General features: G+C 41.8%; 1 protein-coding gene across 1 annotated transcript in view; it reads left to right on the plus strand.

The window, feature by feature from the left end:
• The window catches only part of HSPD1 (heat shock protein family D (Hsp60) member 1), a 182,750-nt gene that overhangs the window by 83,819 nt on the left and 73,666 nt on the right, over window positions 1-25,265 (plus strand). The window contains exon 9 of the mRNA XM_073647951.1: window positions 9,417-9,662. Within this exon, the coding sequence (XP_073504052.1) occupies window positions 9,417-9,662 (246 nt within the window). The remainder of the gene's footprint in view (window positions 1-9,416; window positions 9,663-25,265) is intronic.

The raw sequence follows: 25,265 nt of genomic DNA on the forward strand, positions 1-25,265 counted from the left end.
TTCTCACATTTCTGAATTTTTCAGAAGGGGTTGTACTGTTCTGCTGGTGTTGTCTGCTCTTCCTTAGCTTGTGTACGGACTGGAGAACATGGGAGTAGGAGGAGCCTAAGCTGGAGGGGCCGGTCGTCACTTTTTTATAAATCTGAGGTGATCTATCCCTGTGGGGCTCCGCCTACCCACTAGTAATGGATCTGTGTCTCCCTTCCTTCCTTCGCTGAAAAGGATTTTACAGGTAAGTTCTTACAAAAATCCGTCTTTTCTCATGTGGTAAAAGTGATAAGTCAGCTTTATTCTTCAGGTCAGTATGATTACAGTGGCACCTCATTTATGTAAAAAAACAAACAAAACATTTTTATTGCTTTTCCACTTTTACACAATAAAAACTTTTTTTATAGAAAAAAATTATTTTTTTATCGCTTTATTCTGAGAGCTATAACTTTTTTTATTTTTCCGCTGATGGAGCTGTATGGCGGCTAGTGTTTTGCGGAACACGACTTTTTCAACTATACCATTTTTATTTAGATTCGTTTTTTTGATCACGTTTTATTCCACTTTTTTTCCAGCAATGTGATGAAAAAACATAATTTGCCCCCCCCCCCCCCCTTTTTTTTTTTTTTTTTTTATTACATCGTTCACTTAAGGAGTTAACTAGTGTGACCCTTTTATAAATCGGGGTGTTCCGGACAAGGCGATGCCAAATATGTGTACTTTTTTTTTAACATTTTATTTTGTAATTTATTTTTTTTTTTACTTTTCTACTTAGTTTCTTCATGGGACTTTTATTTATTTTTTTTTTACTTTGATTGCCGATATAATGCATGGTTTAAGAAGCTCTCCATATCTTGGTGACATCGCGGTGGCACAGATCTGCTTGCCGTCCCTCTGGCTGCTTCCCAAATCTTGCGATCGCGCTCGATTGCAGTATTTAAACAGTCAGGGGTGGGGCTGACACCTCTCCTGGCTGTTTAGTGCAGGAGCTCAGCCGCTGGCAGCCCTGAGATCCTTCTCTAAGTGGGAAGGAGGTGCTGATATTTCGGCACCTTCTGCGCGATCATGCTGTGATCGATCAGTTAGATTGACTGACCGATCACAGCCCTCTGAGTGTGAGGACCGACTGCATGCATCCCTGCACTTCTTTCCGTGCTGCTCAGCTGTCACTGACCGCTTTCTGCAGTGAACTGTCACTGCATGTTTACACGCAGTGACAGTTTAAAGTAATCACGGACATAGCAGGTCATGGTGCGGGAACTGACATTCGCTCATGACAGGCTATTTCAGTCATTGTTTGTTAAGGGGTTAATAGGGGAATACCCCATGATTGAGCATATTGTATAATATCAATAGTCTTCTGAGTATTGTTGCTAGCCTCCTGGCCAGGGATAGAGCCCACCTGGTCCAAATGTATATTTTCTGTAAGCAAAGGTAACCTCTGCTAGTATTTTAGCATAGAATTTCAGATCTACATTCAGCAGCCATATAGGTCTGTAACTTGAGCATAGCTGAAGATCCCCACCCAGCTTAGGGAGTACTGCAACATGTGCTTCTGTGGTCTGAGGGCGAAAAGGGGTTGGTACTGGAAGCATAATTAAATCCCTCCAACAGAAGGGGAGAAATGAAGGGCAGTGTGGTCTACTAAAATTTAACAGTGTGCTCATCCAGGCCAGTGCTTTTCCCACTTGCTAGTGAATGAGTTGCCAATGCCAGTTCAGAATCTGTTTAAAGGTTCATCCAAAGTGGAGATTATTGTTGTAATTGAGGGATGTTGTGCTTGAGACATGTACTGATCAGGCCTGGGTGTTGGGTCATTGGAGGAGGGTTTATTATTAGGAAGATTGTCTAAGTTATATAATTGAGGATGTGATCTTTTTGAAATTCAGTTGTAATGTTCGTCGTGTCTAAAATATGGCCTGCTTTATTTTTTATTTTTGGAATATGGTGTTGCGCTTGTTGGGATATTAAAGCTCTAGCCAACTTTTGACTACATTTATTACCGTATTCCCCAGGGCTGTGGAGTCGGTAAGCCACAGTTGTGACTCCGATTCCTGGATTTTATCAGGTTCCAACTCCTTCATAAATGGCCAATTCGTAACAATAAATTTACTGTTGTAAAATATTAACATCGTGCTTATTCAGTTTTTCACCATCATATAAGTAATCAGACCACTTAGAGCAAAAACTATATTTATTAGAATACAATTAGAATATAGCAAATAACTTTTATAAACTTTTCTAAACTCTTGTAAGTAAATATGCAAGAAACACTGTTATGCAGTTAATAAGAAGAAATCTATAAATTTGTCCTCAGAAAAAGTATTGCCTCTGTCAGATCCTCCTTCATGGATGCCCTCAAATCTGATCTAATTATTTTGAGAGCAGAGAACAACCTCTCTACACTAACTTGGGTTGGTGGCAAAGCAGTAACCACTCGGGCAACATCTCTGACAATGTCAGGATACAGAGGAATCGCTTGTTGCACTGTTATTTTTGATGAACGGTCAAATTTCTCAATTTCTTTTAGTGCACATGAAAAATTCAGCTGAAATGTATTGGCTGTGTTCTTTGATGGGGATGACTCTTCTATGCGGGAACGCTTTGCACGGTCCTTGTGATCCAAATATTTTTCAAAATTAAATTCTTCATCAGTTGATGATGAGGGTGAAGATGTGGCAGGACGACCAAATTCTTCTTGTTCCTCCTGACTGTTCTGCAACCCTTTCATCCTTACTGCTATTTCAAACAGAGCTTCTTTTCCTTTAGTTAGCTGTTGATCATCTAGAACAGAGGTCCCCAACCGCCGGTCCGCGGACCAGGACCGGGCCGTTGGGGTTTTTCAGCCGGTCCGCGGCGCCGCTGACCAGGGCCGGCGTCGGCACCCGGGCAAATGCCGGGGCTCTGAGCAGGCAGAGGGGCCCACTGGCGGTCGCGCACCCCGCTGGGCTATGGGCGGAGGAGAGCGGTGTCAGCGCCCGCCCTTCTCCGCCGCTTGCTCAGGGCCCCGGCAGCCCGATACTTACCTCTCCCCGTGCCTCCGCAGATCAGCTGTCTTCCTGCTCTGCGCTCCCTGTGACGTCTCAGGTCAGAGGGCGCGGTGACGTCTTTACACCGCGCCCTCCCCTGAGCCGTCACAGGGAGCGCTGAGCGGGAAGAAACGACAACGCTGGAGTTCGGAGCCGAGCAGCGAGCGGCGGGCAGCGGGCAGCAGGTAGCAGGTGAGGAGAAGGGAGGTGAGTATTTGATTTTTTTTTTTTTTTTTTTTTTTTAATGTATGGAGGCATGGGACATTATAAAGAGGGGAGGGGAGGGGGGCATCCTGCATGGGGCAGTATAAAGAGGGGAGGGGGGGCATCCTGCTAGGGGCATTATAAAGAGGAGGGGTGACAGCCTGCATGGGGCATTATAAGGTGGGGAACAGCCTGCATGGGGCATTATAAAGAGGGGGGGATTCCTGCTTGGGGCATTATAATGAGGAGGGGTGACAGCCTGCATGGGGCATTATAAGGTGGGGACCAGCCTGCATGGGGCATTATAAGGTGGGGACCAGCCTGCATGGGGCATTATAAGGTGGGGAACAGCCTGCACGGGGCATTATAAAGAGAGGGGGGGACATCCTGCATGGGGCATTATAAAGAGGAGGGGTGACAGCCTGCATGGGGCAGTATAAAAAGGAGGGGTGACAGCCTGCATGGAGCATTATAAAGAGGAGGGGTGACAGCCTGCATGGGGCATTATAAAGAGGGGGGGTGACAGCCTGCATGGGGCAGTATAAAGAGGAGGGGTGACAGCCTGCATGGGGCAGTATAAAGAGGGGGGGTGACAGCCTGCATGGGGCAGTATAAAGAGGAGGGGTGACAGCCTGCATGGGGCAGTATAAAGAGGAGGGGTGACAGCCTGCATGGGGCATTATAAAGAGGGGGGGGCAGCCTGTATGGGGCATTATGTGAGGGGTAACAGCCTGCATGGAGCATTAAAAGGGGGGGGCCTGTATGGGGGCATTATGTGGGGGGGAACAGCCTGCATGGAGCATTATAAGGGGGGGGGGCAGCCTGTATGGGGCATTATGTGGGGGTAACAGCCTGCATGCAGCATTATATGGGGACCGGTATCCTGTATGGAGCGTTATATGGGGGCCAGTATCCTGTATGGAGCGTTATATGGGGGCCAGTATTCTGTATGGAGCGTTATATGGGGGCCAGTATTCCGTATGGAGCCTTATATGGGGGCTAGTATTCCGTATGGGGCCTTATATGGGGGCAAGTATTCCGTATGGGGCCTTATATGGGGGCAAGTATTCCGTATGGGGCCTTATATGGGGGCCAGTATTCCGTATGGGGCCTTATATGGGGGCCAGTATTCCATATGAAGCGTTATATGGGGGCCAGTATTCCGTATGGGCGTTATATGGGGACCAGTATTCCGTATGGAGCCTTATATGGGGGCCACTATTCTGTGTGGAGCGATTCACCGGTTTCTGTGCTATTGTAGAATTTACAATAGATATCACTCATGAAGTGAAATCTTTGCATTGTACTATATATATATATATATATTTCTCCGCCGTATCTCTGCATCATGAATCGTGGTATGTGTTAAAGGGGCCCACTGAGACTCTTTCGCCCGGGGCCCAGAAAAACCTGGAGCCGGCCCTGCCGCTGACAGCTAGCTCCGCGGCCCTGCGCCTGGTCAGAACTCGCTCTGTGTGGATTTATAATGTTTTCTGCCATAGCCGTGACAGCTCGCAGCTCCCGGCAGAGAACATTATGCAGGACTGGGTGGGGCGTCGGGCGGGTCTTAGTGACGCGGCCCTCCTGCACAGCATGGTGTGTTCCTGACGGGGTGGGGCGGCAGGCTCTCCTCACTGACACGCCCCCGGCAGAACATGTTATGTGGGGCGTGCTGGGGCAGCAGACTGGCTTCAGTGACGCGGCTCCCGGTACCGGTGTTCAGTGTGTAGCGCTGCTAAGCAGCAGCGCTGTATACACTGACGCTCAATGTACAATGCTGCTACTTAGCAGCGCTGTACACCGAGGTCCCGCCAGCATCCTCCCCATACAGCTCCACCCCTCCATAACCCCACCCCCATATGACCAAAGCCCCGCCCCCACCCCCACCGGGCCATGGAAAACTGGTCTTGCTTAAAGCCGGTCCCTGGTGCAAAAAAGGTTGGGAACCTCTGATCTAGAAGAATCCGATGCATTGGATCTACATAAACAGCTGCCAAAAGAATGTTATTTTGTAATTGTAACTCCTCTCTCCGTTTCATTGATGTAGCAATGCCACTTGCAATTAACCCTCCTCTTTGGGACAGGCGAAACATAAGGTTCTTCCACTCCTTTAAGAAAATACCTGGAGTTAAGTCCTCTGCTTGTAAATTTTTTAGTCACTGTAAATGGGTGCTCTAGCAATTTTTCCAGCTCAGTCACCTGATTCCACTGACTTTCATTTAGCGTCAGTTGAGGGTTAGCCATGTCTACAAGAAAGGTTTTCAGTTCAACGAAGCGCTGAATCATTAAGTAAGTACTGCCCCATCGTGTGGCTTGATCAATAATTGCCCTTTTCCAGCACGTCTCTTCAAAATTGAGTCAACTTTAGGGGTTCTGGCAACAGTAGCCAATTTTCTCACCTTGCCAATCAGTGTAGCAGTATGTCCTTCTTGCAGACTGTCTCTTATAGCCAGCTGTAGCGTATGCACAACACAGCGCATGTGATGAATGAAAGAACGTATTGACACAGTTTCAACAAGATCATCTAAACTATCATGTTGCTGTTCATCTGAAGCAACTTCAGTTTGCTCCTCATTTACAATACTGTGTTCCTCTATTTCAAACATTTCTGTGTCTGTGGACCCAGAATGTTCTTCTAGCTGCTGGTCACCATCATTACTCTCATTCATTAGCTTAATAGTACTTATATTTGAAGCATTGTCAGTTACGACAGAAAGAACTTGCTCTTTTTTAAGTTCATAGTCTTGCAGAACCTTTTCCACCAAGACCTGGAGAAACTCACTGGTGTGATGAGCTTTGGTGTCTTTTACTGCCAATGTCTTGGTAACTATTTCATTTTTGTCACAAACAAATAGGACATTGATGGCAAAATAGTTCACTCTGTGACGTGTGCAGGCATCCATTTTAAGAAACAGAAAGCGTCCCTTGAGAGTTTTTTTTAAGTTCTTCCTTTTGTTTAAAAGCTTCTTTGATTACTAATTTTCTAATACTCTCTCTCTCCAGAGAAACACCAAGCTTGCAGGCCATTTCCCCATTCAGACACACAAAAGCTGGTCGTGAAAATAATGAAATGGGCATACTATCCTTTACAACAAGCTCTATGATCTGTTTTTTTAAATGTATCTACTGTGATTGTCACAGTAACTTTGTCACTGACAAAATATCTTGCAACTGATGGCTGCAAAGTTCTCTGCTCCTTTGTTTGGCTGGAAGAGCTGGGCACTGGTTTATTGGTTTGGATGCAGTCTTTCTCATCCACTGCTTTCAGTACTTCTGGATGAAAGCGCTGTAAATGTCTCTTTAGATTAGAAGCTCTGGTAGGAGCATTTTTATCTTTGCCTGAATATGCACGGATCTTGGCTTCCCAGCATTTTTTTTCGTCTGGATCGTTTGTCATACACTGACAGACATAATGTTTTCTATCTTGAGTGATGGTGAAATGTTCAAATACAGCTGATTTAATGTGACGCTTCTTTGACGTTCTCAGGTTTTTAATTCTGCATTCACAATCCAAATGACAATTTTTTTCTTAAATACAATTGTACAAAATTATTGCCAGGTCGTACAACTGATCTAGTGGTCAGTAATACTGTTATTCCTCATGTACTCACTGTTAACTGATGCAAAGTTTGTTGAAAGGATAATACTTCTTACAGTCTTCCTCTTCTGAGTAGCAGCTGTGAGATGCTTGGAAGACGCACACCTAGTAAACATCTAGTCTAGAGGAGGCGCTTTGCTACTAAGAATTTGCTACACATTTTCACTTTCAGTTTCATATATTGTAAGTAGGGGGGTTGGGGCAGCATGAGGTTAACCAAGTATAAGATTAGATAAGGGAAGTGGAGAACAGTGATACACAAGAAGTAAGAAATGTCTCTTATCTCCAGCAGAACTGCTTATCACTGTTGTTCATAGTTTGATAGAACATATATATTTGAGTAACATTTATAAAATTCATATGAAAGTTCAATTATAAAATATTAATACATTTTTTTTAAAGCTGGAGTCGGTACATTTCTACCGACTCCGACTCCAAACAAAACTAACTCCGACTCCACGACTCCGACTCCACAGCCCTGGTATTCCCAGAAATTGCTGTTGCATAGCTGGAGAAAATGTTTGTGCTAGTTCTAGTAGTTTGTTTCCTGCCATAACCAATTTATTTTTTTCTGCTTCATGGGTCATTTGAGGGCTTGATTATTCTTTTTTCGGCATATGTCTTTTTCAGTGGCGCCATTTTGGGCTACTTATTAATTATCAAAGTTTTATTAACTCTTTATGGGAAGGAATATAAACAAAAGTGTTAACTTTGTGTGTGTCAGTATTAATATGGCAATTGCAAATTTATATAGTTTTTCTGTTTATTATTTTACACCATTGTTGCCATTTGCCAGACTTCTGCAGTGCTTGGGCCGGTGTCCCCATTTTGCTGGCCCTTTAATTCATGCTTACACTGTAAGCACGCACATGCAATGTTCACTACTTAATGCTGCGGGGCATATAATGAAGGATTACTTCCTGTCGCTTTCCAGTGCCAACATTGGGACTGGCCCATTCCGGTAACGGTCGCAGTGTCTCCTATGTGATGTACAATTGGGTCCAGGACAGTGGCACAAGTTTTGGTATTTTAGCGGTTTACCAAAACTTAAATTTGAGATAGTTATATAATTAAAATGTTCTTAAAGTGCAGACTTTCAGCTTTAATTTGAGGGTATTCACATCCTAATTGGTGTAAGGGTTTAGGAATTACAGCTCTTTAATATGTAGCTGCCTTTTTTTTCTTCTTTTCTTAGATATCAAAGGTAATTGGACAAAAATCTCAAAAGCTCTTTAATGGGCTGCATGGACTATCTAAAGGTCTGGAGTAGTTTTGAACGAACGTGCTCGGATTCCGTGTTATCCAAACAGGCAATCCCCGCATTTGTTGCATCTGCATACTGCCGGAAAACATGCAGCCGTGGGGAGTCAAACATATTAGCCAAGCACACCAAGAATACTCGTGCTCAGAGCATGCTCAGATAACTTTATCCGAGCACGGTCGCTCAACACTAGTCTGGAGCGGATTCCAGATGTGGCATTTACATTTGAAAGCTATTGCTGTGAACCCACAAGATGTGGTCAAACTGGCTCTCAGTGGAAGAGAAACAGATCATCATTGGGCTGTAAAAAAAAAAAAAAAACCCATCAGATTTAGCAGAAATTTGGAATGGCCAAATCAACAGTTTGGTACATTCTTCAAATAAAAAAATATTGCACTGGTGAGCTCAAAAAGGCCTGGTTTTACATGTAAAGCAACAGTAGTGGATGATCGCAGAATACTCTCCATGGTGAAGAAAAACCCATTCACAACATCCACCCTAGTGCGAACACTCTCCAGAAAGTAAGTATTTAAGTCTACCATAAAGAGAATACTTAAGTTGAGGTTTCACCACAAGGTGCAAGCCTTTAATCAGCTTTAGGCCACTACCCCACTATCTGTATTTGGTCAGAACTCTGTCAGTATTTTTTCTCAGGAGTGGGAGACAAGTGCATAATTGGTGACTTGCTTCAATTACACTTTTTCTACGATTGTTCCTCATCTTGTTTTGGCTCCCACTCCTGTGAAAAAATACTGATCGTGGGGCTGTGGCCTTAAAAATAAAAAGGCCAGATTAGAGATAGCAAAAAAAAATAATCTAAAGAATCCAGCCCAGTTATGAAAAAAACATTCTTTGGACAGATTCAACAAAGGGCAGAGAAAAATTGGAAGAAGTGTGGAGAAGGCTTGGAGCGGCTCATTTATCAAATGCATACCACATGCTCCTTATAACATGGTCAAGGCAGTGTGATGGCATGCATGGCTTCCAATGGCACTGGGTCACTAGTGTTTGTTGATGTGACGGAAGCAGCCAAATGAATTCTGAAGTGTACAGGGCTATACTTCCTACTCCGATTCATCCAAATGCAGCAAGGTTGATTAATTTATTCTGTTATGTGTTTTACTGCTTATTTTACCGTCAAAAGTTGTGAAGAAATTACCATATAATACATGTTTTACAATTAATTTTAGTTGTTGAAAGAAATATACTTTTGTTCCGCCTGTGTCTCTGCTGCTTCATTCTGGTACCTGCTTACAAGTAGATACACTGTAATTATTTAGTTAGTATGTGTTCATCTACTTAATTGTGGTAATGTTTGTTTTTTTCTTTCTACTAGGTGTTTGGGGAAGAGGGTTTAAACTTGAATATTGAAGACATTCAGCCACATGACTTTGGAAAAGTGGGTGAAGTTATTGTTACTAAAGATGATTCTATGCTTCTAAAAGGAAGAGGAGACAAGGCTCAAATTGAGAAACGAATTCAAGAAATTCAAGAACAATTAGAATCTACAACTAGTGAATATGAAAAGGAAAAGTTGAATGAGAGACTGGCTAAGCTTTCTGATGGTGTAGCCGTGCTAAAGGTAATTATAGACCAATGTCTTTTATCTGTTGCTTTCTCCTCTTCCTTATTTGACCCAGATGCTATTAGGAGTTCATAGATTTAAGGTAATTTTTACACTTTTGACCAGTGTAGAGTTCTAGAGTAATACAATTTTATTTTTTACTCCCTCTCTTCTGAATTGTATGTGAAAAATAGGGACAACATTGGTCTAGGGCTGGTTGATTACCCAAATTAATTCACTATTTGAGGTCAACACGGTTTTTATTTTTAACAAAATCAAAAACCTTATTTTAGCTTCCCCCTCCCCCTTATTGTCATTGGTGGAGTTGGCAGTATAGGCGGGAGAGCAAATTGCAATCGGTCAGAGCATTTCAAGCCATATCGACAGCAGCCAGAGAAGCTATGCGTGGATTAGAAAACTCCTCATAGACGCAGGAAAGAAATTTCAGGAGGTGAGCTGTGCAGGGGCTGTGATCTGCTTTCTAGATTGCAATGTCAATGCCTCAGTTAACCCTCCTACCCACACAGCCAGAGCATAGCTCGGATGGCAGTTTAATGGGACTCTCAGCACAAAATGACTGGGTTGATAGAGTAGATTAGCGTGCACACAGTCTGTAAGTCAAGGTGATGATAGACTGGGGATTCCACACCCCTTCACCAGCACATATTGACTACAGTAGCCCGGTGCTCCATGGCAGGGCCCATCATTTAAATACATCTTTTCACCTGCTTGTTTTCCATCTATCTCCATCCATCTCTTGCTCTATGAAGCCGGAGTTTGTCAATGTAAGCGGGGGTGGGTGGAGATTGTCGGAAAACAAGCAGGTAGGAAGGTGTATTTAAATGTTTAGCCACATCATGAGGCACCGAGCGCCTGCGCTTGGTTTGAACAGTCATACCATGTTGACAGTCAGTATGTGTTGCATCTTCCTACAATCTACTCTGCATCCTCTTTCGTCCCCTCCTGCACAGGACAGACAGCACAATAAGAAAACAGACTGCATGCAGAAAGGGAGGTAAGAATTAACACCCCACATGTGCCCCTTTTTTATTTAGTCCCATGTGGTTCCTCACCTTTGTGCCATTCCCTCCATAAACTGCAGTTAAGACTTTTTGACCCCTCCTTGTCACCATTTCCTCCCTCTGTCTGGCCAGTCCTGTCAACCCTTAATTAAAAGTAGTACTACATTGTCAGCATGATCTATCTATCTATCTATCTGTTGACCCAGCAGCTTTAATCCACCACCATGATTTTATTTCACTCTACATCCTAACAAGCCTTTTTTTAAGGTTTGTGAATAACTATAAAATCATCTTTAAAACTTCTTTCGCAATATTTCAATTAATGGATGACTAGTCGGGGGTAGTTGATTTCCTCTTACCAATCTTCCCTCTCATCATCTAAGCACGCCTCTGTGTGAGCGAGTGACATGGTTTGCAAGATTGCTCTCAATGCCAACCCTTTGCAAATCTCATTTATTCACTCAACATTCTACTCCCTGGGAATGTTCAGTGAAGCTCAGTGTAGCTCAGTGTTCAGTCCCTGGCTTCAATGACGACTGTGTAAGATTTGCAAAGATATGGCGATGACGTTGCTCTTGCAAGCTATGTTACTTACACCCACAAGCTTACAGATGAGAGGGAGTTTAGTCTGAGGAAATAAACACCACTCCGACTAGTCACCCACTAATTAACATATTGCAAGTGCAGTTTTAAAGTTGATTTTGTAGTTATTCATCGGTCACGAAGCCACAAAAAAGGGCTTGGTAGAACTGGGGTGCAGTTTTTTTTATTTTTGCAAAATCGTCGAGCTTTAGCATGGTCTGCTTGATTATTCCCAACTGAGCACTCATTCTACTTTTTCCAAAAGGCCAAGGTGGAATAAAGGGTCCCAGCTCCTTTGTTCACTACCAGCCACGTTATTACTGCCTACTACCTTCCAGCCAGCATACACTGTGTGAATGTCACTGTAGTGGTGACTCTACTCTTATTTTGGGGTAGTTTAAGTGAATAGGATTATAATTGGTATACTTCAAGATTTTTGTATACACACGTGGTCAAAATTGTTGGTACCCCTCATTTAATGAAAGGAAAAACCCACAATGGTCACAGAAATAACTTGAATCTGACAAAAGTAATAAATTAAAAATATTTGAAAATTAACAAATTTAAGTCAGACATTGCTTTTCAACCCTGCTTCCACAGAATTTAAAAAAAAAAAATTAAACTCATGAAATAGGCCTGGACAGAAATGATGGTACTCTTAACTTAATATTTTGTTGAACAACCCTTTGAGGCAATCACTGCAATCTAGCGATTCCTGTAACTATCAATGAGACTTCTGCACCTCTCGACAGGTATTTTGGCCCATTCCTCATGAGCAAACTGCTCCAGTTGTCTCGTGTTTGAAGGTTGCCTTTTCCAGATGGCATGTTTCAGCTCTTTCCAAAGATGCTCAATAGGCTTTAGGTCAGGGTTCATAGAAGGCACTTCAGAATAGTCAACTGTTTTCCTCTTAGCCATTCTTGGGTGTTTTTAGCTGTGTGTTTTGGGTCATTATCCTGTTGCAAGACCCATGACCTTTGATTGAGACCAAGCTGACACTGGGCAGCACATTTCTCTCTAGAATCCCTTAATAGTATTGAGATTTCATTGTACCTTGCACAGATTCAAGACACCCTGTGCCAGATGCAGCAAATCAGTCCCAGAACATAACAGAGCCTCCTCCATGTTTCACAGTAGGGACAGTGTTCTTTTCTTGATATGCTTCATTTTTCCCTCTGTGAACATAGAGCTGATGTGCCATGCCAAAGACTTTCATTTTTGTCTCATCTGTCCATAGGACATTCTCCCAGAAGCTTTGTGGCTTGTCAACATGTAGTTTGGCAAATTCCAGTCTGGCTTTTTTTTTTTTCAGCAATGGTGTTCTCCTTGGTCATCTCCCATGAAGTCCACTTTGGATCAAACAACGACGGATGGTGCGATCTGACACTGATGTTCCTTGAGCTTGAAGTTCACCTTTAATCGCTTTAGAAGTTATCCTGGGCTATTTTGTTACCATTCGTATTATTCGTCTTTGATTTGTCGTCAATTTTCCACCTGCGACCACGTCCAGGGAGGTTGGCTACAATTCCATAGATCTTAAATTTCTGAATATGTGCAACTGTTGTCACAGGAACATCAAGCTGCTTGGAGATGGTCTTATAACCTTTACCTTTAACATGCTTGTCTATAATTTTCTTTCTGATCTCCTCAGACAACTCTTTCCTTTACTTCCTCTGGTACATGTTGAGTGTGGTGCACACCATGTCACCTATCAGCACAGTGAGAATCTGTAGCCCTATATACAGTTATATGAAATAGTTTGGGCACCCCTATTAATCTTAAGCTTAATGTTTTATAAAAATTTGTGTTTTTGCAACAGCTATTTCAGTTTGATATATATAATAACTGTTGGACACAGTAATGTTTCTGCCTTGAAATGAGGTTTATTTTACTAACAAAATGTGCAATCTGCATTCAAACAAAATTTGACAGGTGCACAAGTATGGGCACCCTTATCATTTTCTTATTTTAAATACTCCTACCTACTTTTTACTGACTTACTAAAGCACTTTTTTGGTTTTGTAACCTCATTGAGCTTTGAACTTCATAGCCAGATGTATGCAATCATGAGAAAAGCTACTTAAAGTGGCCACTTGCAAGTTGTTCTCCTGTTTGAATCTCCTCTGAAGAGTGGCATCATGGGCTCATCAAAACAACTGTCAAATAATTTGAAAACAAAGATTATTCAACATAGTTGTTCAGGAGAAGGATACAAAAAGCTGTCTCAGAGATTTAACCTGGAAAACAAAAACAGTAGGAGCGCCAATGGTGAAGAGCCTGAGTTTTTTTGGGGGGGGGGGATGAAGGGGGAGATGTTGTGACCACTCACCTGGTCCTGTTGTGCAAAGGATCCCCGCACAACAAGGGAAAACGCTTCCAGGTGGGAGTCTGTAAGATGATCACAACTTAGCAGGAACTGTTGTAGGGAGCTTCTGTCTGCTTCAGCGGTCACATGACCAGGACCGTGTGACCGAAGTGGGCATTCCACAATGACATCACGGCAGGTCCTGTAGTAGGCTAGTTGTAAACAGAGCTGCTTCCACCGCTCTCCACAAGGGAGATTAGCAGTCAAGAAAGAAGGAATTCTGCGGTGTTAGTGAAGCGCTAGAACAACTAGACAGTGGATTAGGTTATAACACACAAACCTTTTATTGTTTAGTACCTATCAGCTTCCTCTGTGAGGAACATAGTAAGGAAATGGAAGAACACAGGGACAGTTCTTGTTAAGGCCAGAAGTGGCAGGCCAAGAAAAACATCAGAAAGGCAGAGAAGAAGAATGGTGAGATCAGTCAAGGGCAATCCTCAGACCACCTCCAGAGAGCTGCAGCATCAACTTGCTGCAGATGGTGTCACTGTGCATCGGTCAACTATACAACGCACTTTGCACAAGGAGAAGCTGTATGGGAGAGTGATGCGAAAGAAGCCGTTTCTGCAAGCACTCCACAAACAGTTGGCTGAGGTATGCAAAAGCACATTTGGAGAAGCCAATTTCTTTTTGGAAGAAGGTCCTGTGGACTGATGAAACCAAGATTGAGTTGTTTGGTCATACAAAAAGGCATTATGCATGGCGGCAAAAAACACAGCATTCCAAGAAAAACACTTGCTACCCACAGTAAAATTTGGTGGAGGTTCCATCATGCTTTGGGGCTGTGTGGCCAATGCCGGCCCCAGGAATCTTGTTTAAAGTTGAGGGACGCATGGATTCCACTCAGTATCAGCAGATTCTTGACAAAAATGTTCAAGAATCAGTGATAAAGTTGAAGTTACGCAGGGGATCGATCTTTCAGCAAGACAATGATCCAAAACACTGCTCAAAATCTACTCAGGCATTCATGCAGAGGAACAATTACAATGTTCTGGAATGGCCATCCCAGTCCCCAGACCTGAATATCATTGAACATCTGTGGGATCATTTGAAGAGGGCTGTCCATGCTCGGCGACCATCAAACTTAACTGAACTGGAATTGTTTTGTAAAGAGGAATGGTCAAAAATACCTTCATCCAGGATCCAGGAACTCATTAAAAGCTACAGGAAGCGACTAGAGGCTGTTATTTTTGCAAAAGGAGGATCTACTAAATATTAATGTCACTTTTCTGGTGAGGTGCCCATACTTATGCACCTGTCAAATTTTGTTTGAATGCAGATTGCACATTTTCTGTTAGTACAATAAACCTCATTTCAAGGCAGAAACATTACTGTGTCCAACAGTTATTAAATATATCAAACTGAAAAAGCTGTTGCAAAAACACCAAGTTTTATAAAACATTAAGCATAAGATTAATAGGGGTGCCCAAACTTTTTCATATAACTTTACAGACCCACTGACTGATTACAAGATTGTAGACACCTGTGATTCTAATTAGTGGACACAACTTGATTTAACATGTCCCTTTTGTCACATTATTTTCAGGGGTACAATCATTTCTGTCCAGGCCTATTTCATGAGTTTAACTTTTTAAAAATGCTGTGGAAGCAGGGTTGAAATGCAATGTCTGACTTTATTTGTTCATTTTCATAGATTTTTAATTTATTACTACAAATATTAGCTAATAGATTCAAGTTATTTCTGTGACCATTGTGGGTTTTTCTTTCATTAATCGAGGGGTACCAACAATTTTGACTAAGTGTGTATGTACAGCAGCATATTCTGTCCTTTTTTTTTTTTTTTTTTTTTTTTTTTTTTTTTTTCCTTTCCCCACTTTTTCTGTTCCTTTTGGACTTTTTCCTCTGTATGAGGCTGAATCCAGTTTTACTTATGATGCAAGCAAACTAAGTGTGCGCCGTTTGGGCTTTTATGCTACGGCTTCTTTCGACTCCTGCACTATTGGAAAGTCTTGTTCTTTCCTCTCTTCTGCTTCAACCATCACACTGACCAGCCGTGTTGGCATAGTTGGTCACGATCCTACTGAATGAAGAGCCCTTTTTGGCTTTATTGCAGCCCACACATACTTCTATACCAAGAGAAGTGGTTGCTTTAGATACTGCTATAATTGAATACCCAGTATCTACTGCAGAATCAGTTCATCATTACATATATCTTCCTCCTGTGTTTCTACCAGGATTTTCAGGCTACTTTAAAGGTGCAGTGCGCCTTTGAAGTCGGGAAGCATACACTCTGCTTCATTGGCAGGCACAATGACCCTGCTTAACAGAGCTGCGTGCATACATGAGGTAAATCATGCTATCACACCCACAGGGTTGTGAGAACATGCGAAGAGGGTAGACTAGTCTGGGCAAATCAACGCCACATGGATTAGTCAGTGGCCTAATTAGCATAAGACCAACTGCGGTTATAAATACATTTTTTAACACAACAAAACATGGATTTAAGTGCATAACATTATAAAGGGCTTGCTAGGCAGGGCATTTAGTAATGCATATGTGAATGCTGTTGGGTTGGAGGGCTTTGATAAAGTCACAGTTAACTAGTTGCTTGTGGTCTTAACCATGGATTCCTAAGGTCCTGCTATGCCTGCACATGAGGTAAGAGATAGCGAATCACAAATACTATACTACATTTCTAATTGGAGATATTTGCTAATATTATTATTATTACACCTACTTCATATTGGGACAGGATCTTGGAAATGGGAATACCCCTTTAAGGGTACTAATTCCCTAGTGGCGCTGTTTAACTGCGCTGAGGAATAACAGTGTAGCGCCCCCCCAGCGTCAGCAAATCTCCGGCATCTCCGCTACCGTGGGGATCTGAGACCCTGGAGAGCATGATCAGGGCTGTTTTTTCTGGTCCCCGGTCACATGATCACAGTTATTCATTGACCTGTGTTCACGTTAAAAAAAAAAAAAAAAAAAAAAAAGTGTGCCCACAGTTAGAATGATTTCTCTCTCCTCTGACATGATATACATGTCAGAGGAGAGAGAATTGAAGCCCCCTGATCCGTCCCGGTACGTCTACCATCCCCCAGATGTCCTGATCCGGCTCTCCATCTTGCGGTAAAAAAAAAAAAATTGCATGTGCAGTGTGGCCTCTGAGGTCTGCCGGCCGATACCTGACAACAATAGGGAATTTTCCCTATTGGTTCCTTTTGATCACTGAGATAAACCCTATCATAGTGATCAAAAGAAAAAAATGAATCCAATCCCCCTGTCACCCCTTAGCGAGATAAAAATTATAAATTAAAAAACAATTTAAAAAAACTATTCAATTTTTTGGGGGTTGGATTTTTTTCAAAAGTAAAGAGAGAGAAAAAAAAAAAAAAAAAAAAGATGATGAAATGACAACTAGTGTTGAGCGCAGGTGCTCGCTACTTGAGTTTGCTTAGGGCTCAGGTATGTACAGAGTATCGCGGATGCTCGAGTGACAGCCTAGAGTCCCCGCCCCACATGTTTCGCGGCTGTTAAACACCCACAAAAAAACATGCAGGGATTGCCTGTGCATGGCAGGCAATCGCTGTGGTTTTTTTTGTTGTGTAATAGCCGCGAAACATGTGGAGCAGGGACTCGAGCATGTCACTCAAGGACCCGCAATACTTTGCATACCCTAGTACCCAATGCAAACTAAAGTAGCGAGCACTTGCTCTCATCGCTAATGACATGTTCAATATGACGATATATTATCTAATTCTGTCGAACCTCTGGGTTTAAAATGCTCACTATACCCCTTGATAAAATTCTTGATGGGTGGAGTTTCTAAAATGGGGTCACTTGTTGGGGGCTTCCACTGTTGAGGCACATCACGGGCTCTCTAAACGAGACATGGCGTTCAAAAAGTCAAACTGTGCTCCTGCCCTTCCAAGCCCTGTCAAACAGTGGTTTTCCTCCACATACTGGTGTATCGGCGTAGTCAGAAAAAATTGCACAACAATTTTCGTGTGGGTGTTTCCACTGTTTAGGCACATCAAGGGCTCTCCAAACGCGATATGGCGTCCGCTAATTATTCAAGTAAATTTTACATTCAAAAAGTCAAATGGCTCTTCTTCCCTTCTGAACCATGTTGAGCGCACAAACAGTGGTTTTCCCCCACATATGGAGTTTCAGCATGCTCGGGAGAAATGGCACTACACATTGTGGTTTATTTTCTCTTGTTACCCTTGTGAGAAAATAATAAATTGATGTCTGAATGAAAATTTGTGCGAGAAAAAAGTTAAATGTTAATTTTTTTTTTTCTTCCACGTTGGTTCAGTTCCTGTGAAGCATGTGAAGTGTTAATAAACTTCTTGAATGAGGATTTGAGCACCTTTAGGGGTGCATTTTTTTTTTTAGAATGGGTCACTTTTGGGTATTTTCTGTCATATAGACCCCACAAAGTCACTTCAAATGTGATGTGGTCCCTAAAAAAATGGATTTGTAAATTTTGTTGTAAAAATGAGAAATCGTTGGTCAACTTTTAACCCTTATAACTTCCTAACAAAAAAATTTTGTTGCAAAAATTGTAGTAGACGTGTGAAATATTATGTACTAACTATATTGTGTGACATGACTGATTTAAGGGCATGAAAATTCAATGTTTGAAAATTGCGAAATTTTCGCCAAATTTCCAGGGTTTTTTCTCACAAATAAATGCAAGTTACATCGAAGAAATGTTACCTCTATCATGAGTTATAATGTCACGAAAAAACTATGTCAGAATCAAGAGTTATTTCCTCATAAAGTGACACTGGTCAGAATTGTAAATTTTTGCTTGGTAATTAAGGAGTAAAGACAGAGGGCAAAGCATTAATCCCATTGGATCTCTACTTGTTGAGCATGATCTACCAACCTTTTTATTACTTTCAAAACATATTGAAAGAAAAAAAAATAAATTGCACAATAAAATGCATATTTCTTTATATTAGAGAGCTGGTACGACAAAAAATAACTCTTCCTCGTTCCCAGAAGGCCTTTTATGATTTCCATATCTGCAGATACTTATTAAAATCACTCCCCCCCCCCCCCCCCCCCCCCAACATCATTTTTATTAGGATTTTCAGAAAAGAAAAAACATAAAGACATATAAAGACATATGAACAATGCCAAAATGAACATTAATCAGGAGCCCGTTTGCAGATCATGCACAATGTATAGTCCAATAAATTGTGATTAGCTACCACAATAAATAAACAAAGATTAAGTATTAACAACTTGATCATCATCGTCAGCAAAAGGAATTAAGTAAATATAAATAATTCGTACTGATTTTCCCATGTTTTAGTTTACACGTAATAGTCCTAATTTGTTATTTAGATCCTCTAGAATATACCATTCTGTAGAAGTAAATGGTTCGACAATTTTGTTTTTTCCAGTCAGAGAGCAACATGTTATAATAAACTGTTTACATTTTGATAAAAATTTGCTAGCCTGCTGTTCCTTGTTACTGAGGGCATCTAGTTGTTCTACTCCCATAAAGTGTTTCAATTGGATTATCAGCTCTGCTATGGGGGGTATGTTGGGGTCTAGCCAATGTTTGAGTAGCTGTTTTTTTGCCAGGAAGAATAGAATTAGAGTGTGGAGCAGTTTTGAGGGGCTTTTTGTTTTTTTTGTAGGGATTCTCTGGGTTACTCCAATAATGTTGTAGGGCTAAGTATGGAGAGAGGGTGTACCCTGGACTCCATATAGTATGAATCAAATCTGAAACCTGATCCCAATATACTATTGATTCGGTGCAGGACCATAGGCCATGCATAAGGTCAGAGTATGGATGATGACACTTAGGACATGCAATTAGTCTATTTGACAATGGATCTTTTTTCGGTATATTAAAGGCGTATATGGCCCCATGTATTTTATATTGAGTTTGTCTCCAGGTTTCATTTATAATGTATTTTCTGAATACCTTCCAGCCTAATCTGATCTGTTGCTTCCAATATTTCAAGAAAATGTCAGGGTGTATATTTAACAAATTAGATTTCATAACCGAATAAAGAGTAGATATTGAGGGGGTGCCCGTTGGGGATAGTAGAATGACGTACAATTCATTTTCGGAGGTCTCGAAAGTAACATTCCTTAAGTTTGACATAACGGAAAGTCTGATTTGCTCATATTGAAAGCTATGTTGGAGAGGTAAACCATACTTATCCATACACTCTGGGTATGTCAACCATCTCTGATCGGTTGGGTGGAGGAGATGAGATATGTTATCTATACCCGCTTGCTGCCATTTAAAAAATAATTTGTTTTCAATGCCCTGTGGAAATTCTGGATTCCGCCAAAGTGGCAGGTGCTTAGAAATAATGAAAGACAGGCCATATTTCTGCCTAACCGCTTTCCAAGCGGAAATGGTGTCTTTAAAATTTACTGATTTTTTTTTTTTTTTTTTTTTTTTTTTTCGATTTGCTATGGGTAGAAGTGCAATCAAATTTAAGGGGTAAGCATAATCTGATTCGAATCTATAGTCAGAGTGTGTATGTCTTTTGTGGTGCCAGTCTATTATATAGCGAAAGAGGCAGGCGAGGTTATAATTCCTGATGCTTGGAAAATTAATGCCACCATAATCTTTGGACGACATAAGTTTGTCTAGATTAATCCTAGGACGTTTTCCCTTCCAGATAAAATGACAAAGTCCCTGTTGAGTAGTTTCGTCAGTGTTTCAGTAGCAGTGGTAGAATTTGGAGTTGATACATAATTTTGGATGTACTGATCATCTTGACCAGATGTGCCCTACCTAAAAAAGACGAGGGCAAATCCTGCCATGACTTCAGTTGATTAGTGATTGTTTTGATGAGGGGGGAATAATTTAACGCGTACAAAGAGGATGGCAAGTGACCTATTTTGATGCCCAAATAAGTGATATAAGAGGGAGTTTTAGTAATATCATTAAAAGATCCTTTTGGGTAAAGTTTTATTCCTTTTTCAGTTAAAGTAATTCACATTTTTTAGCATTTATTTTAAACCCACAGTAAGTACCAAAGTTTTTAATTAAATCCAATACTAGAGGTAAATACAGGATGGGATCAGACTTAAACAGAATGATATCGTCTGCAAAAAATTCCACCTGAATTGATTTCTTATTAAATTGCATGCCTGAAAAAGTTTTAGGGTCCCATAGAATAAGAACTAAGGGTTCTAGTGCTAGGTTAAAAAGTAGGGGGGTCAAAGGACAGCCTTGTCTAGTTCCCTTCTCAAGGGGGACCGGAGTGGACAGAAAAACCGGGGTATAGACCTGAGCTTTTGGAGACCTATATAAATTGCTTATATAATTAAAGAAGGGGCCTGTCAACGACATCTTAGTTAAGACCTTATACAACCAATCCCAATTAATGTTATTAAATGCCTTTTCGGCGTCTAAGGAGATGATCGCCGGTGAAACTTTTAAATTAGGTGTAGAGTGGATTTTTTCTAGCACACTTTCCTAATATTTATCGTGGCTGAGCGACCCTTAACAAAACCTGCTTGTACAGGAGATATAAGGTGAGGTAAATAGAGGCCAGTCTGTCAGCCATTATTTTAGACAATAGCTTAATGTCTATATTTATGAGGGAAATTTTTCTGTATGATTTGAGGGATAATGGATCTTTGTCTGTTTCAGTTCAGAGGATAGTTCACTATATCTTCACGTAAATTTTATTTTATTTTTATTTTTTTTGGGAGAAAACGTATACGCCAAAATTTTCCCTCTAAGTACCGCCTTGGCGGATTCCCATAATAATGTGGTATCTTTTTGGTGTGCCGAGTTGTCCGACAAGAATTCCTGCCACCATAATTTGAGAGATGAAATAAATGAATCGTTTTTTCAAAAATAGTCTGGAAATCTCCATAAGAAATCAGAGCCCCGAGGGAATTTCTTTGATAGTTCGAAATTTACTGGAGCATGGTCTGAAATAACTGTACACATTGATAATATTATCAGTTTAGCCAACCGAGAAGGAGAGACCAGAATATAGTCGATTCGAGACCAAGAGTCGTTGGCTTGTGAGAAATGTGTAAATTCTCTATTGCTAGGGTTCAGGAACCTCCATGAGTCGATTAATTGGCAGGTGGACATAAGAGGTGCTAGTTCTTTGTCATGCGAGGTTATTGATTGCGGAGTACCAGCAGTGTTTTTTCCTATCCTCGTGTACTGAAACCACTGAATTAAAATCTAAACCTACTATTTTGTTGGGATTTGGGTCGAGCAAAAGTCTAGTCTCCAATTGTTTGAAGAAGGATTTGTTTCCTATATTAGGGGCATATTTATAATATAACCGGTTATGCGTGTCTCTGTCTGAAGCCTCGATAGACTGCGCTTGCGTGACATGCAGTCTGGCTCCAGACAGAAGCAGGCATCCAGCCGTTACAGGTAATAGGAGGTGTATGGCGCCGGAGATCGCAGTATGCGTAGGCACTGATCGCATACCGCGATCTCCCGCGCCATACTTACCTGATCGGTAGGAACGTTGCCGCGGCGCCCGGTGACCGGGGCATGAGTGAGGCGTGTGATCGGCGCATGCGCATAGCGCTATCCAGCGCCATTTTACTGAAGACACATTTACAGTGTGTCTTCAGCAAAATGGCGCCGGTCAGCGCGATGCTCCGGCGCCGCACTCTTCCCCCGGCAGAACAGGACGCAGCAGCGCTGGTGTACAGAGAAGAAAGGTAAGTATAACTGTTTATTTTTTTTGTATGTGTACAGTGTGTGAGAGGAATGAGGGGGCCACACATACCAGGATTGGGGGGTGAGGGGACCATGCATATCAGGATTGGGGGGGGGTGAGGAGTACCACGCATACTGGGATTGGTGGGTGAGGGGTACCACGCATACTGGGATTGGGGTGTGAGGGGTGCCACGCATACCGGGATTGGGAGGAGTGAGGGGTGCCATGCATACCGAGACAGGAGGGGGGCAGCATATACCAGCACGGGAGACCATATACCAATAAAAATGCTCGCCACCCGGGCGTAGAACGGGTTCAATAGCTAGTACATTATAGATAGAGAATGTTCCACAAGATTTGGTTAATGTAAATTGTACCAATCTTCCCCCTCCATCCTGTTGTTGGCTTATGAGCTGGTGTATAAATTGTTTATTGATAAGGATTAAGACCCCAGATTTTCTATCCACGGACGATGAGCCATAGCCACCACCCACCCATAATTTTTTCATTTGGGAGAAATCTGCCTCCGGTAAATGTTTCCTGTAGGAGGGCTATGTTGGGCTGAAAACGTTTTAAATGTCTAAGGACTTTCATTCGTTTTTGGGGAGACCTAAAACCTTTAACATTCCATGACACGATAAACATATTCAGGGACTGTAACAACGTGACTGGTGAAATACTTACAAGACAATGATGACATGTAACTGGATTGTATAATAAGGAGCAATGCTCGAACATGTGTAACAAATTAAAGCAACAATAAACCAAAATTTTAGAAAACGGACCTAGCAAGAGCGTAGACACTTTGTATCTGCTCGCTATGAAAAAACTTTCCCCTGGGCTTCACTTCTGCCCGATCATGTGTGTAACATTACAAATTACAATTTACCCCCTTTTACTATGTTTTTCATCTAAATTTTTCTTCCATTTTGATACCTTATTGCTTCCATTCTCCCCTCCCACCACACCTATGGAAAATAATAACTTTAGTCAAAGTTTTAGAAGTCGGAGAGGGGAGACGGTCAGAAGCAATTGTCTCCATAATACCTTTACTCCGGAGTCTCCAGGTGTATGAAAGGCGAAACTCACTGAAGCAATGGTTGTTATAGCTCTGGCCTCCTTTGTCTCCTCGCCTCGTAGATCCCTTAGGGGACCGTGAGCAAGAAGGAGTTTCCTCTTGGTGGATCTGTTCAGGGCTGGCCCTTGGGCACAGGAGACTGCTGACAAATGTATCTGCTCTAACAGGTGAAATAAATTCCCGAAAAGAGTCATCTGTGTCCTTCAAGCGTAGAGTAGCCAGATAGTGGAGTTGAAAGCAAATTTTTTTCTTTGTGCAGTCTGGTGCATATAGAGCTGAAGGACTTCCTTTTCCTGGTTACTTCAATGGATTAGTCTTCGAAAAGCAAGATTTTATGGCCTTTAATGATTAGTGGGTGGTTTAGTTGTTTGTATGCTCGGATAATGTCTGCTTTATCATTAAAGTCCAGAAATTTCATGATGACCTATCTTGGCCTGATTGTACTCTGGGCCCCAGAGATAGCAGGTGGAGAACCAATTCTGTGAACCTTTTCCACCTTTTTACCTTCAGGTAGTTTTAGGGCTTTTGGGGCTTCATTTTCGTATAGGGGTTTCAGGGTGTTCTGAAGATGCGTTTCAGATAGACCCACTAAACGCAGATTGCTTCTACGAGAGCGATTCTCAAGGTCCTCTATAACGTCTCTCAAAATTATGTTTTCACGAACGATAGCAAATATTTTGGAATTCTCTTTTGAATCATGTTAGATGTTCGTGATTCTAATTCTGTAAGCTGTTCGGCTTGTTCGTCCTGTCTGGTTTGCAGATCCAGCAGGGCTGTGTTTAGTGTGGATTGTATTATGGTTTTGATTTCGGGTAATAGCCTAGCAGTGACATTAGCCGTTAGTTCTGAAGGGTCCATTTGGGTCTCCCCTTTCCTTGAAGTAGAATTGCTGGGCATTTTTGGGGGTTGACGCAAATCCACTCTACTCTCAGATTAGGTGGGATGTTCCTCTTGGTCAAAAGTAGGAGCCATATTATGAAGGTTTGTGAAGTCAGAGTGTTTAGAAAAGGTAGATTGTTTTTGCCCGCTACGGAGAAGGTAGTGGTCCATATAAGCCAATGATATTGTTTGAAGATGGCCTTCAGCTGTGTGAAAGTTTCGAAGAATCGCTGAGCTGCAGGAATCAAGAATCAGGAGCCCAGAGTAGATGTACAGGGGGGTGAACATGAACGGTTAATCAGAGCTCACATGGTCGGCGCCTGAACCGGAAGACTCACAGATTAATAGTTCGTAGACTGTAGCTACTACATGATGATCTGCTCTGGTGATTTCTCCATTTCTTATCTTTTGACCAGTAATAGACTAAATATGTGGGGTCAAGGAGGTTATTAAATTGCCATGGAGAGTTGGATGATATCACAAGAGTAGTGAGTGCACAATAATTGTAATAAATTGTAATGTCCTTGTGGTCCCCAAGATGGCACTTGAAGTGAATAGTGAAAATTAGCTATTATATTACAAATGTCCACTGGATTATTATTTATTATTATAACGCCATTTATTCTGTGGCGCTTTACATGTGAAAAAAGGGGTATAATACAAGAACAATTACAATAATCTTGAACACAATATGACAGCGACCGGTACAGGAGGAGCGAGGACCCTGCCCACGAGGGCTCACAATCTACAAGGGATGGGTGAGGATACAGTAGGTGAGGGTATGGATGGAGTTTAGATGTAAAATTAGGAATTGCTTTTCAAATAAAGATGAATCCCCTTTTTTTTCCCTCTTAAGTTGCTCTTCTTATTCCTTTTTAATAAGGACAAAAACCTTAACTTGGGGACTTTTAATGTCAAAAGAGAATTTTGTCGTTTACTGTGAATCAGTGGAAAAACAAGTGATTTTCTATGAGGTTAGAGATCTTTGGCTCTCAGTAGGTGTTAGATAAAAATGTTGAGGAAGGATGAAGTGTTTGGCTATGTGCCCAC

Source organism: Phyllobates terribilis, unplaced genomic scaffold (assembly GCF_046119375.1).
Source record: "Phyllobates terribilis strain yellow unplaced genomic scaffold, ASM4611937v1 Scaffold_9__5_contigs__length_417890890, whole genome shotgun sequence".
In the NCBI taxonomy this organism is placed as follows: Eukaryota; Metazoa; Chordata; class Amphibia; order Anura; family Dendrobatidae; genus Phyllobates; species Phyllobates terribilis.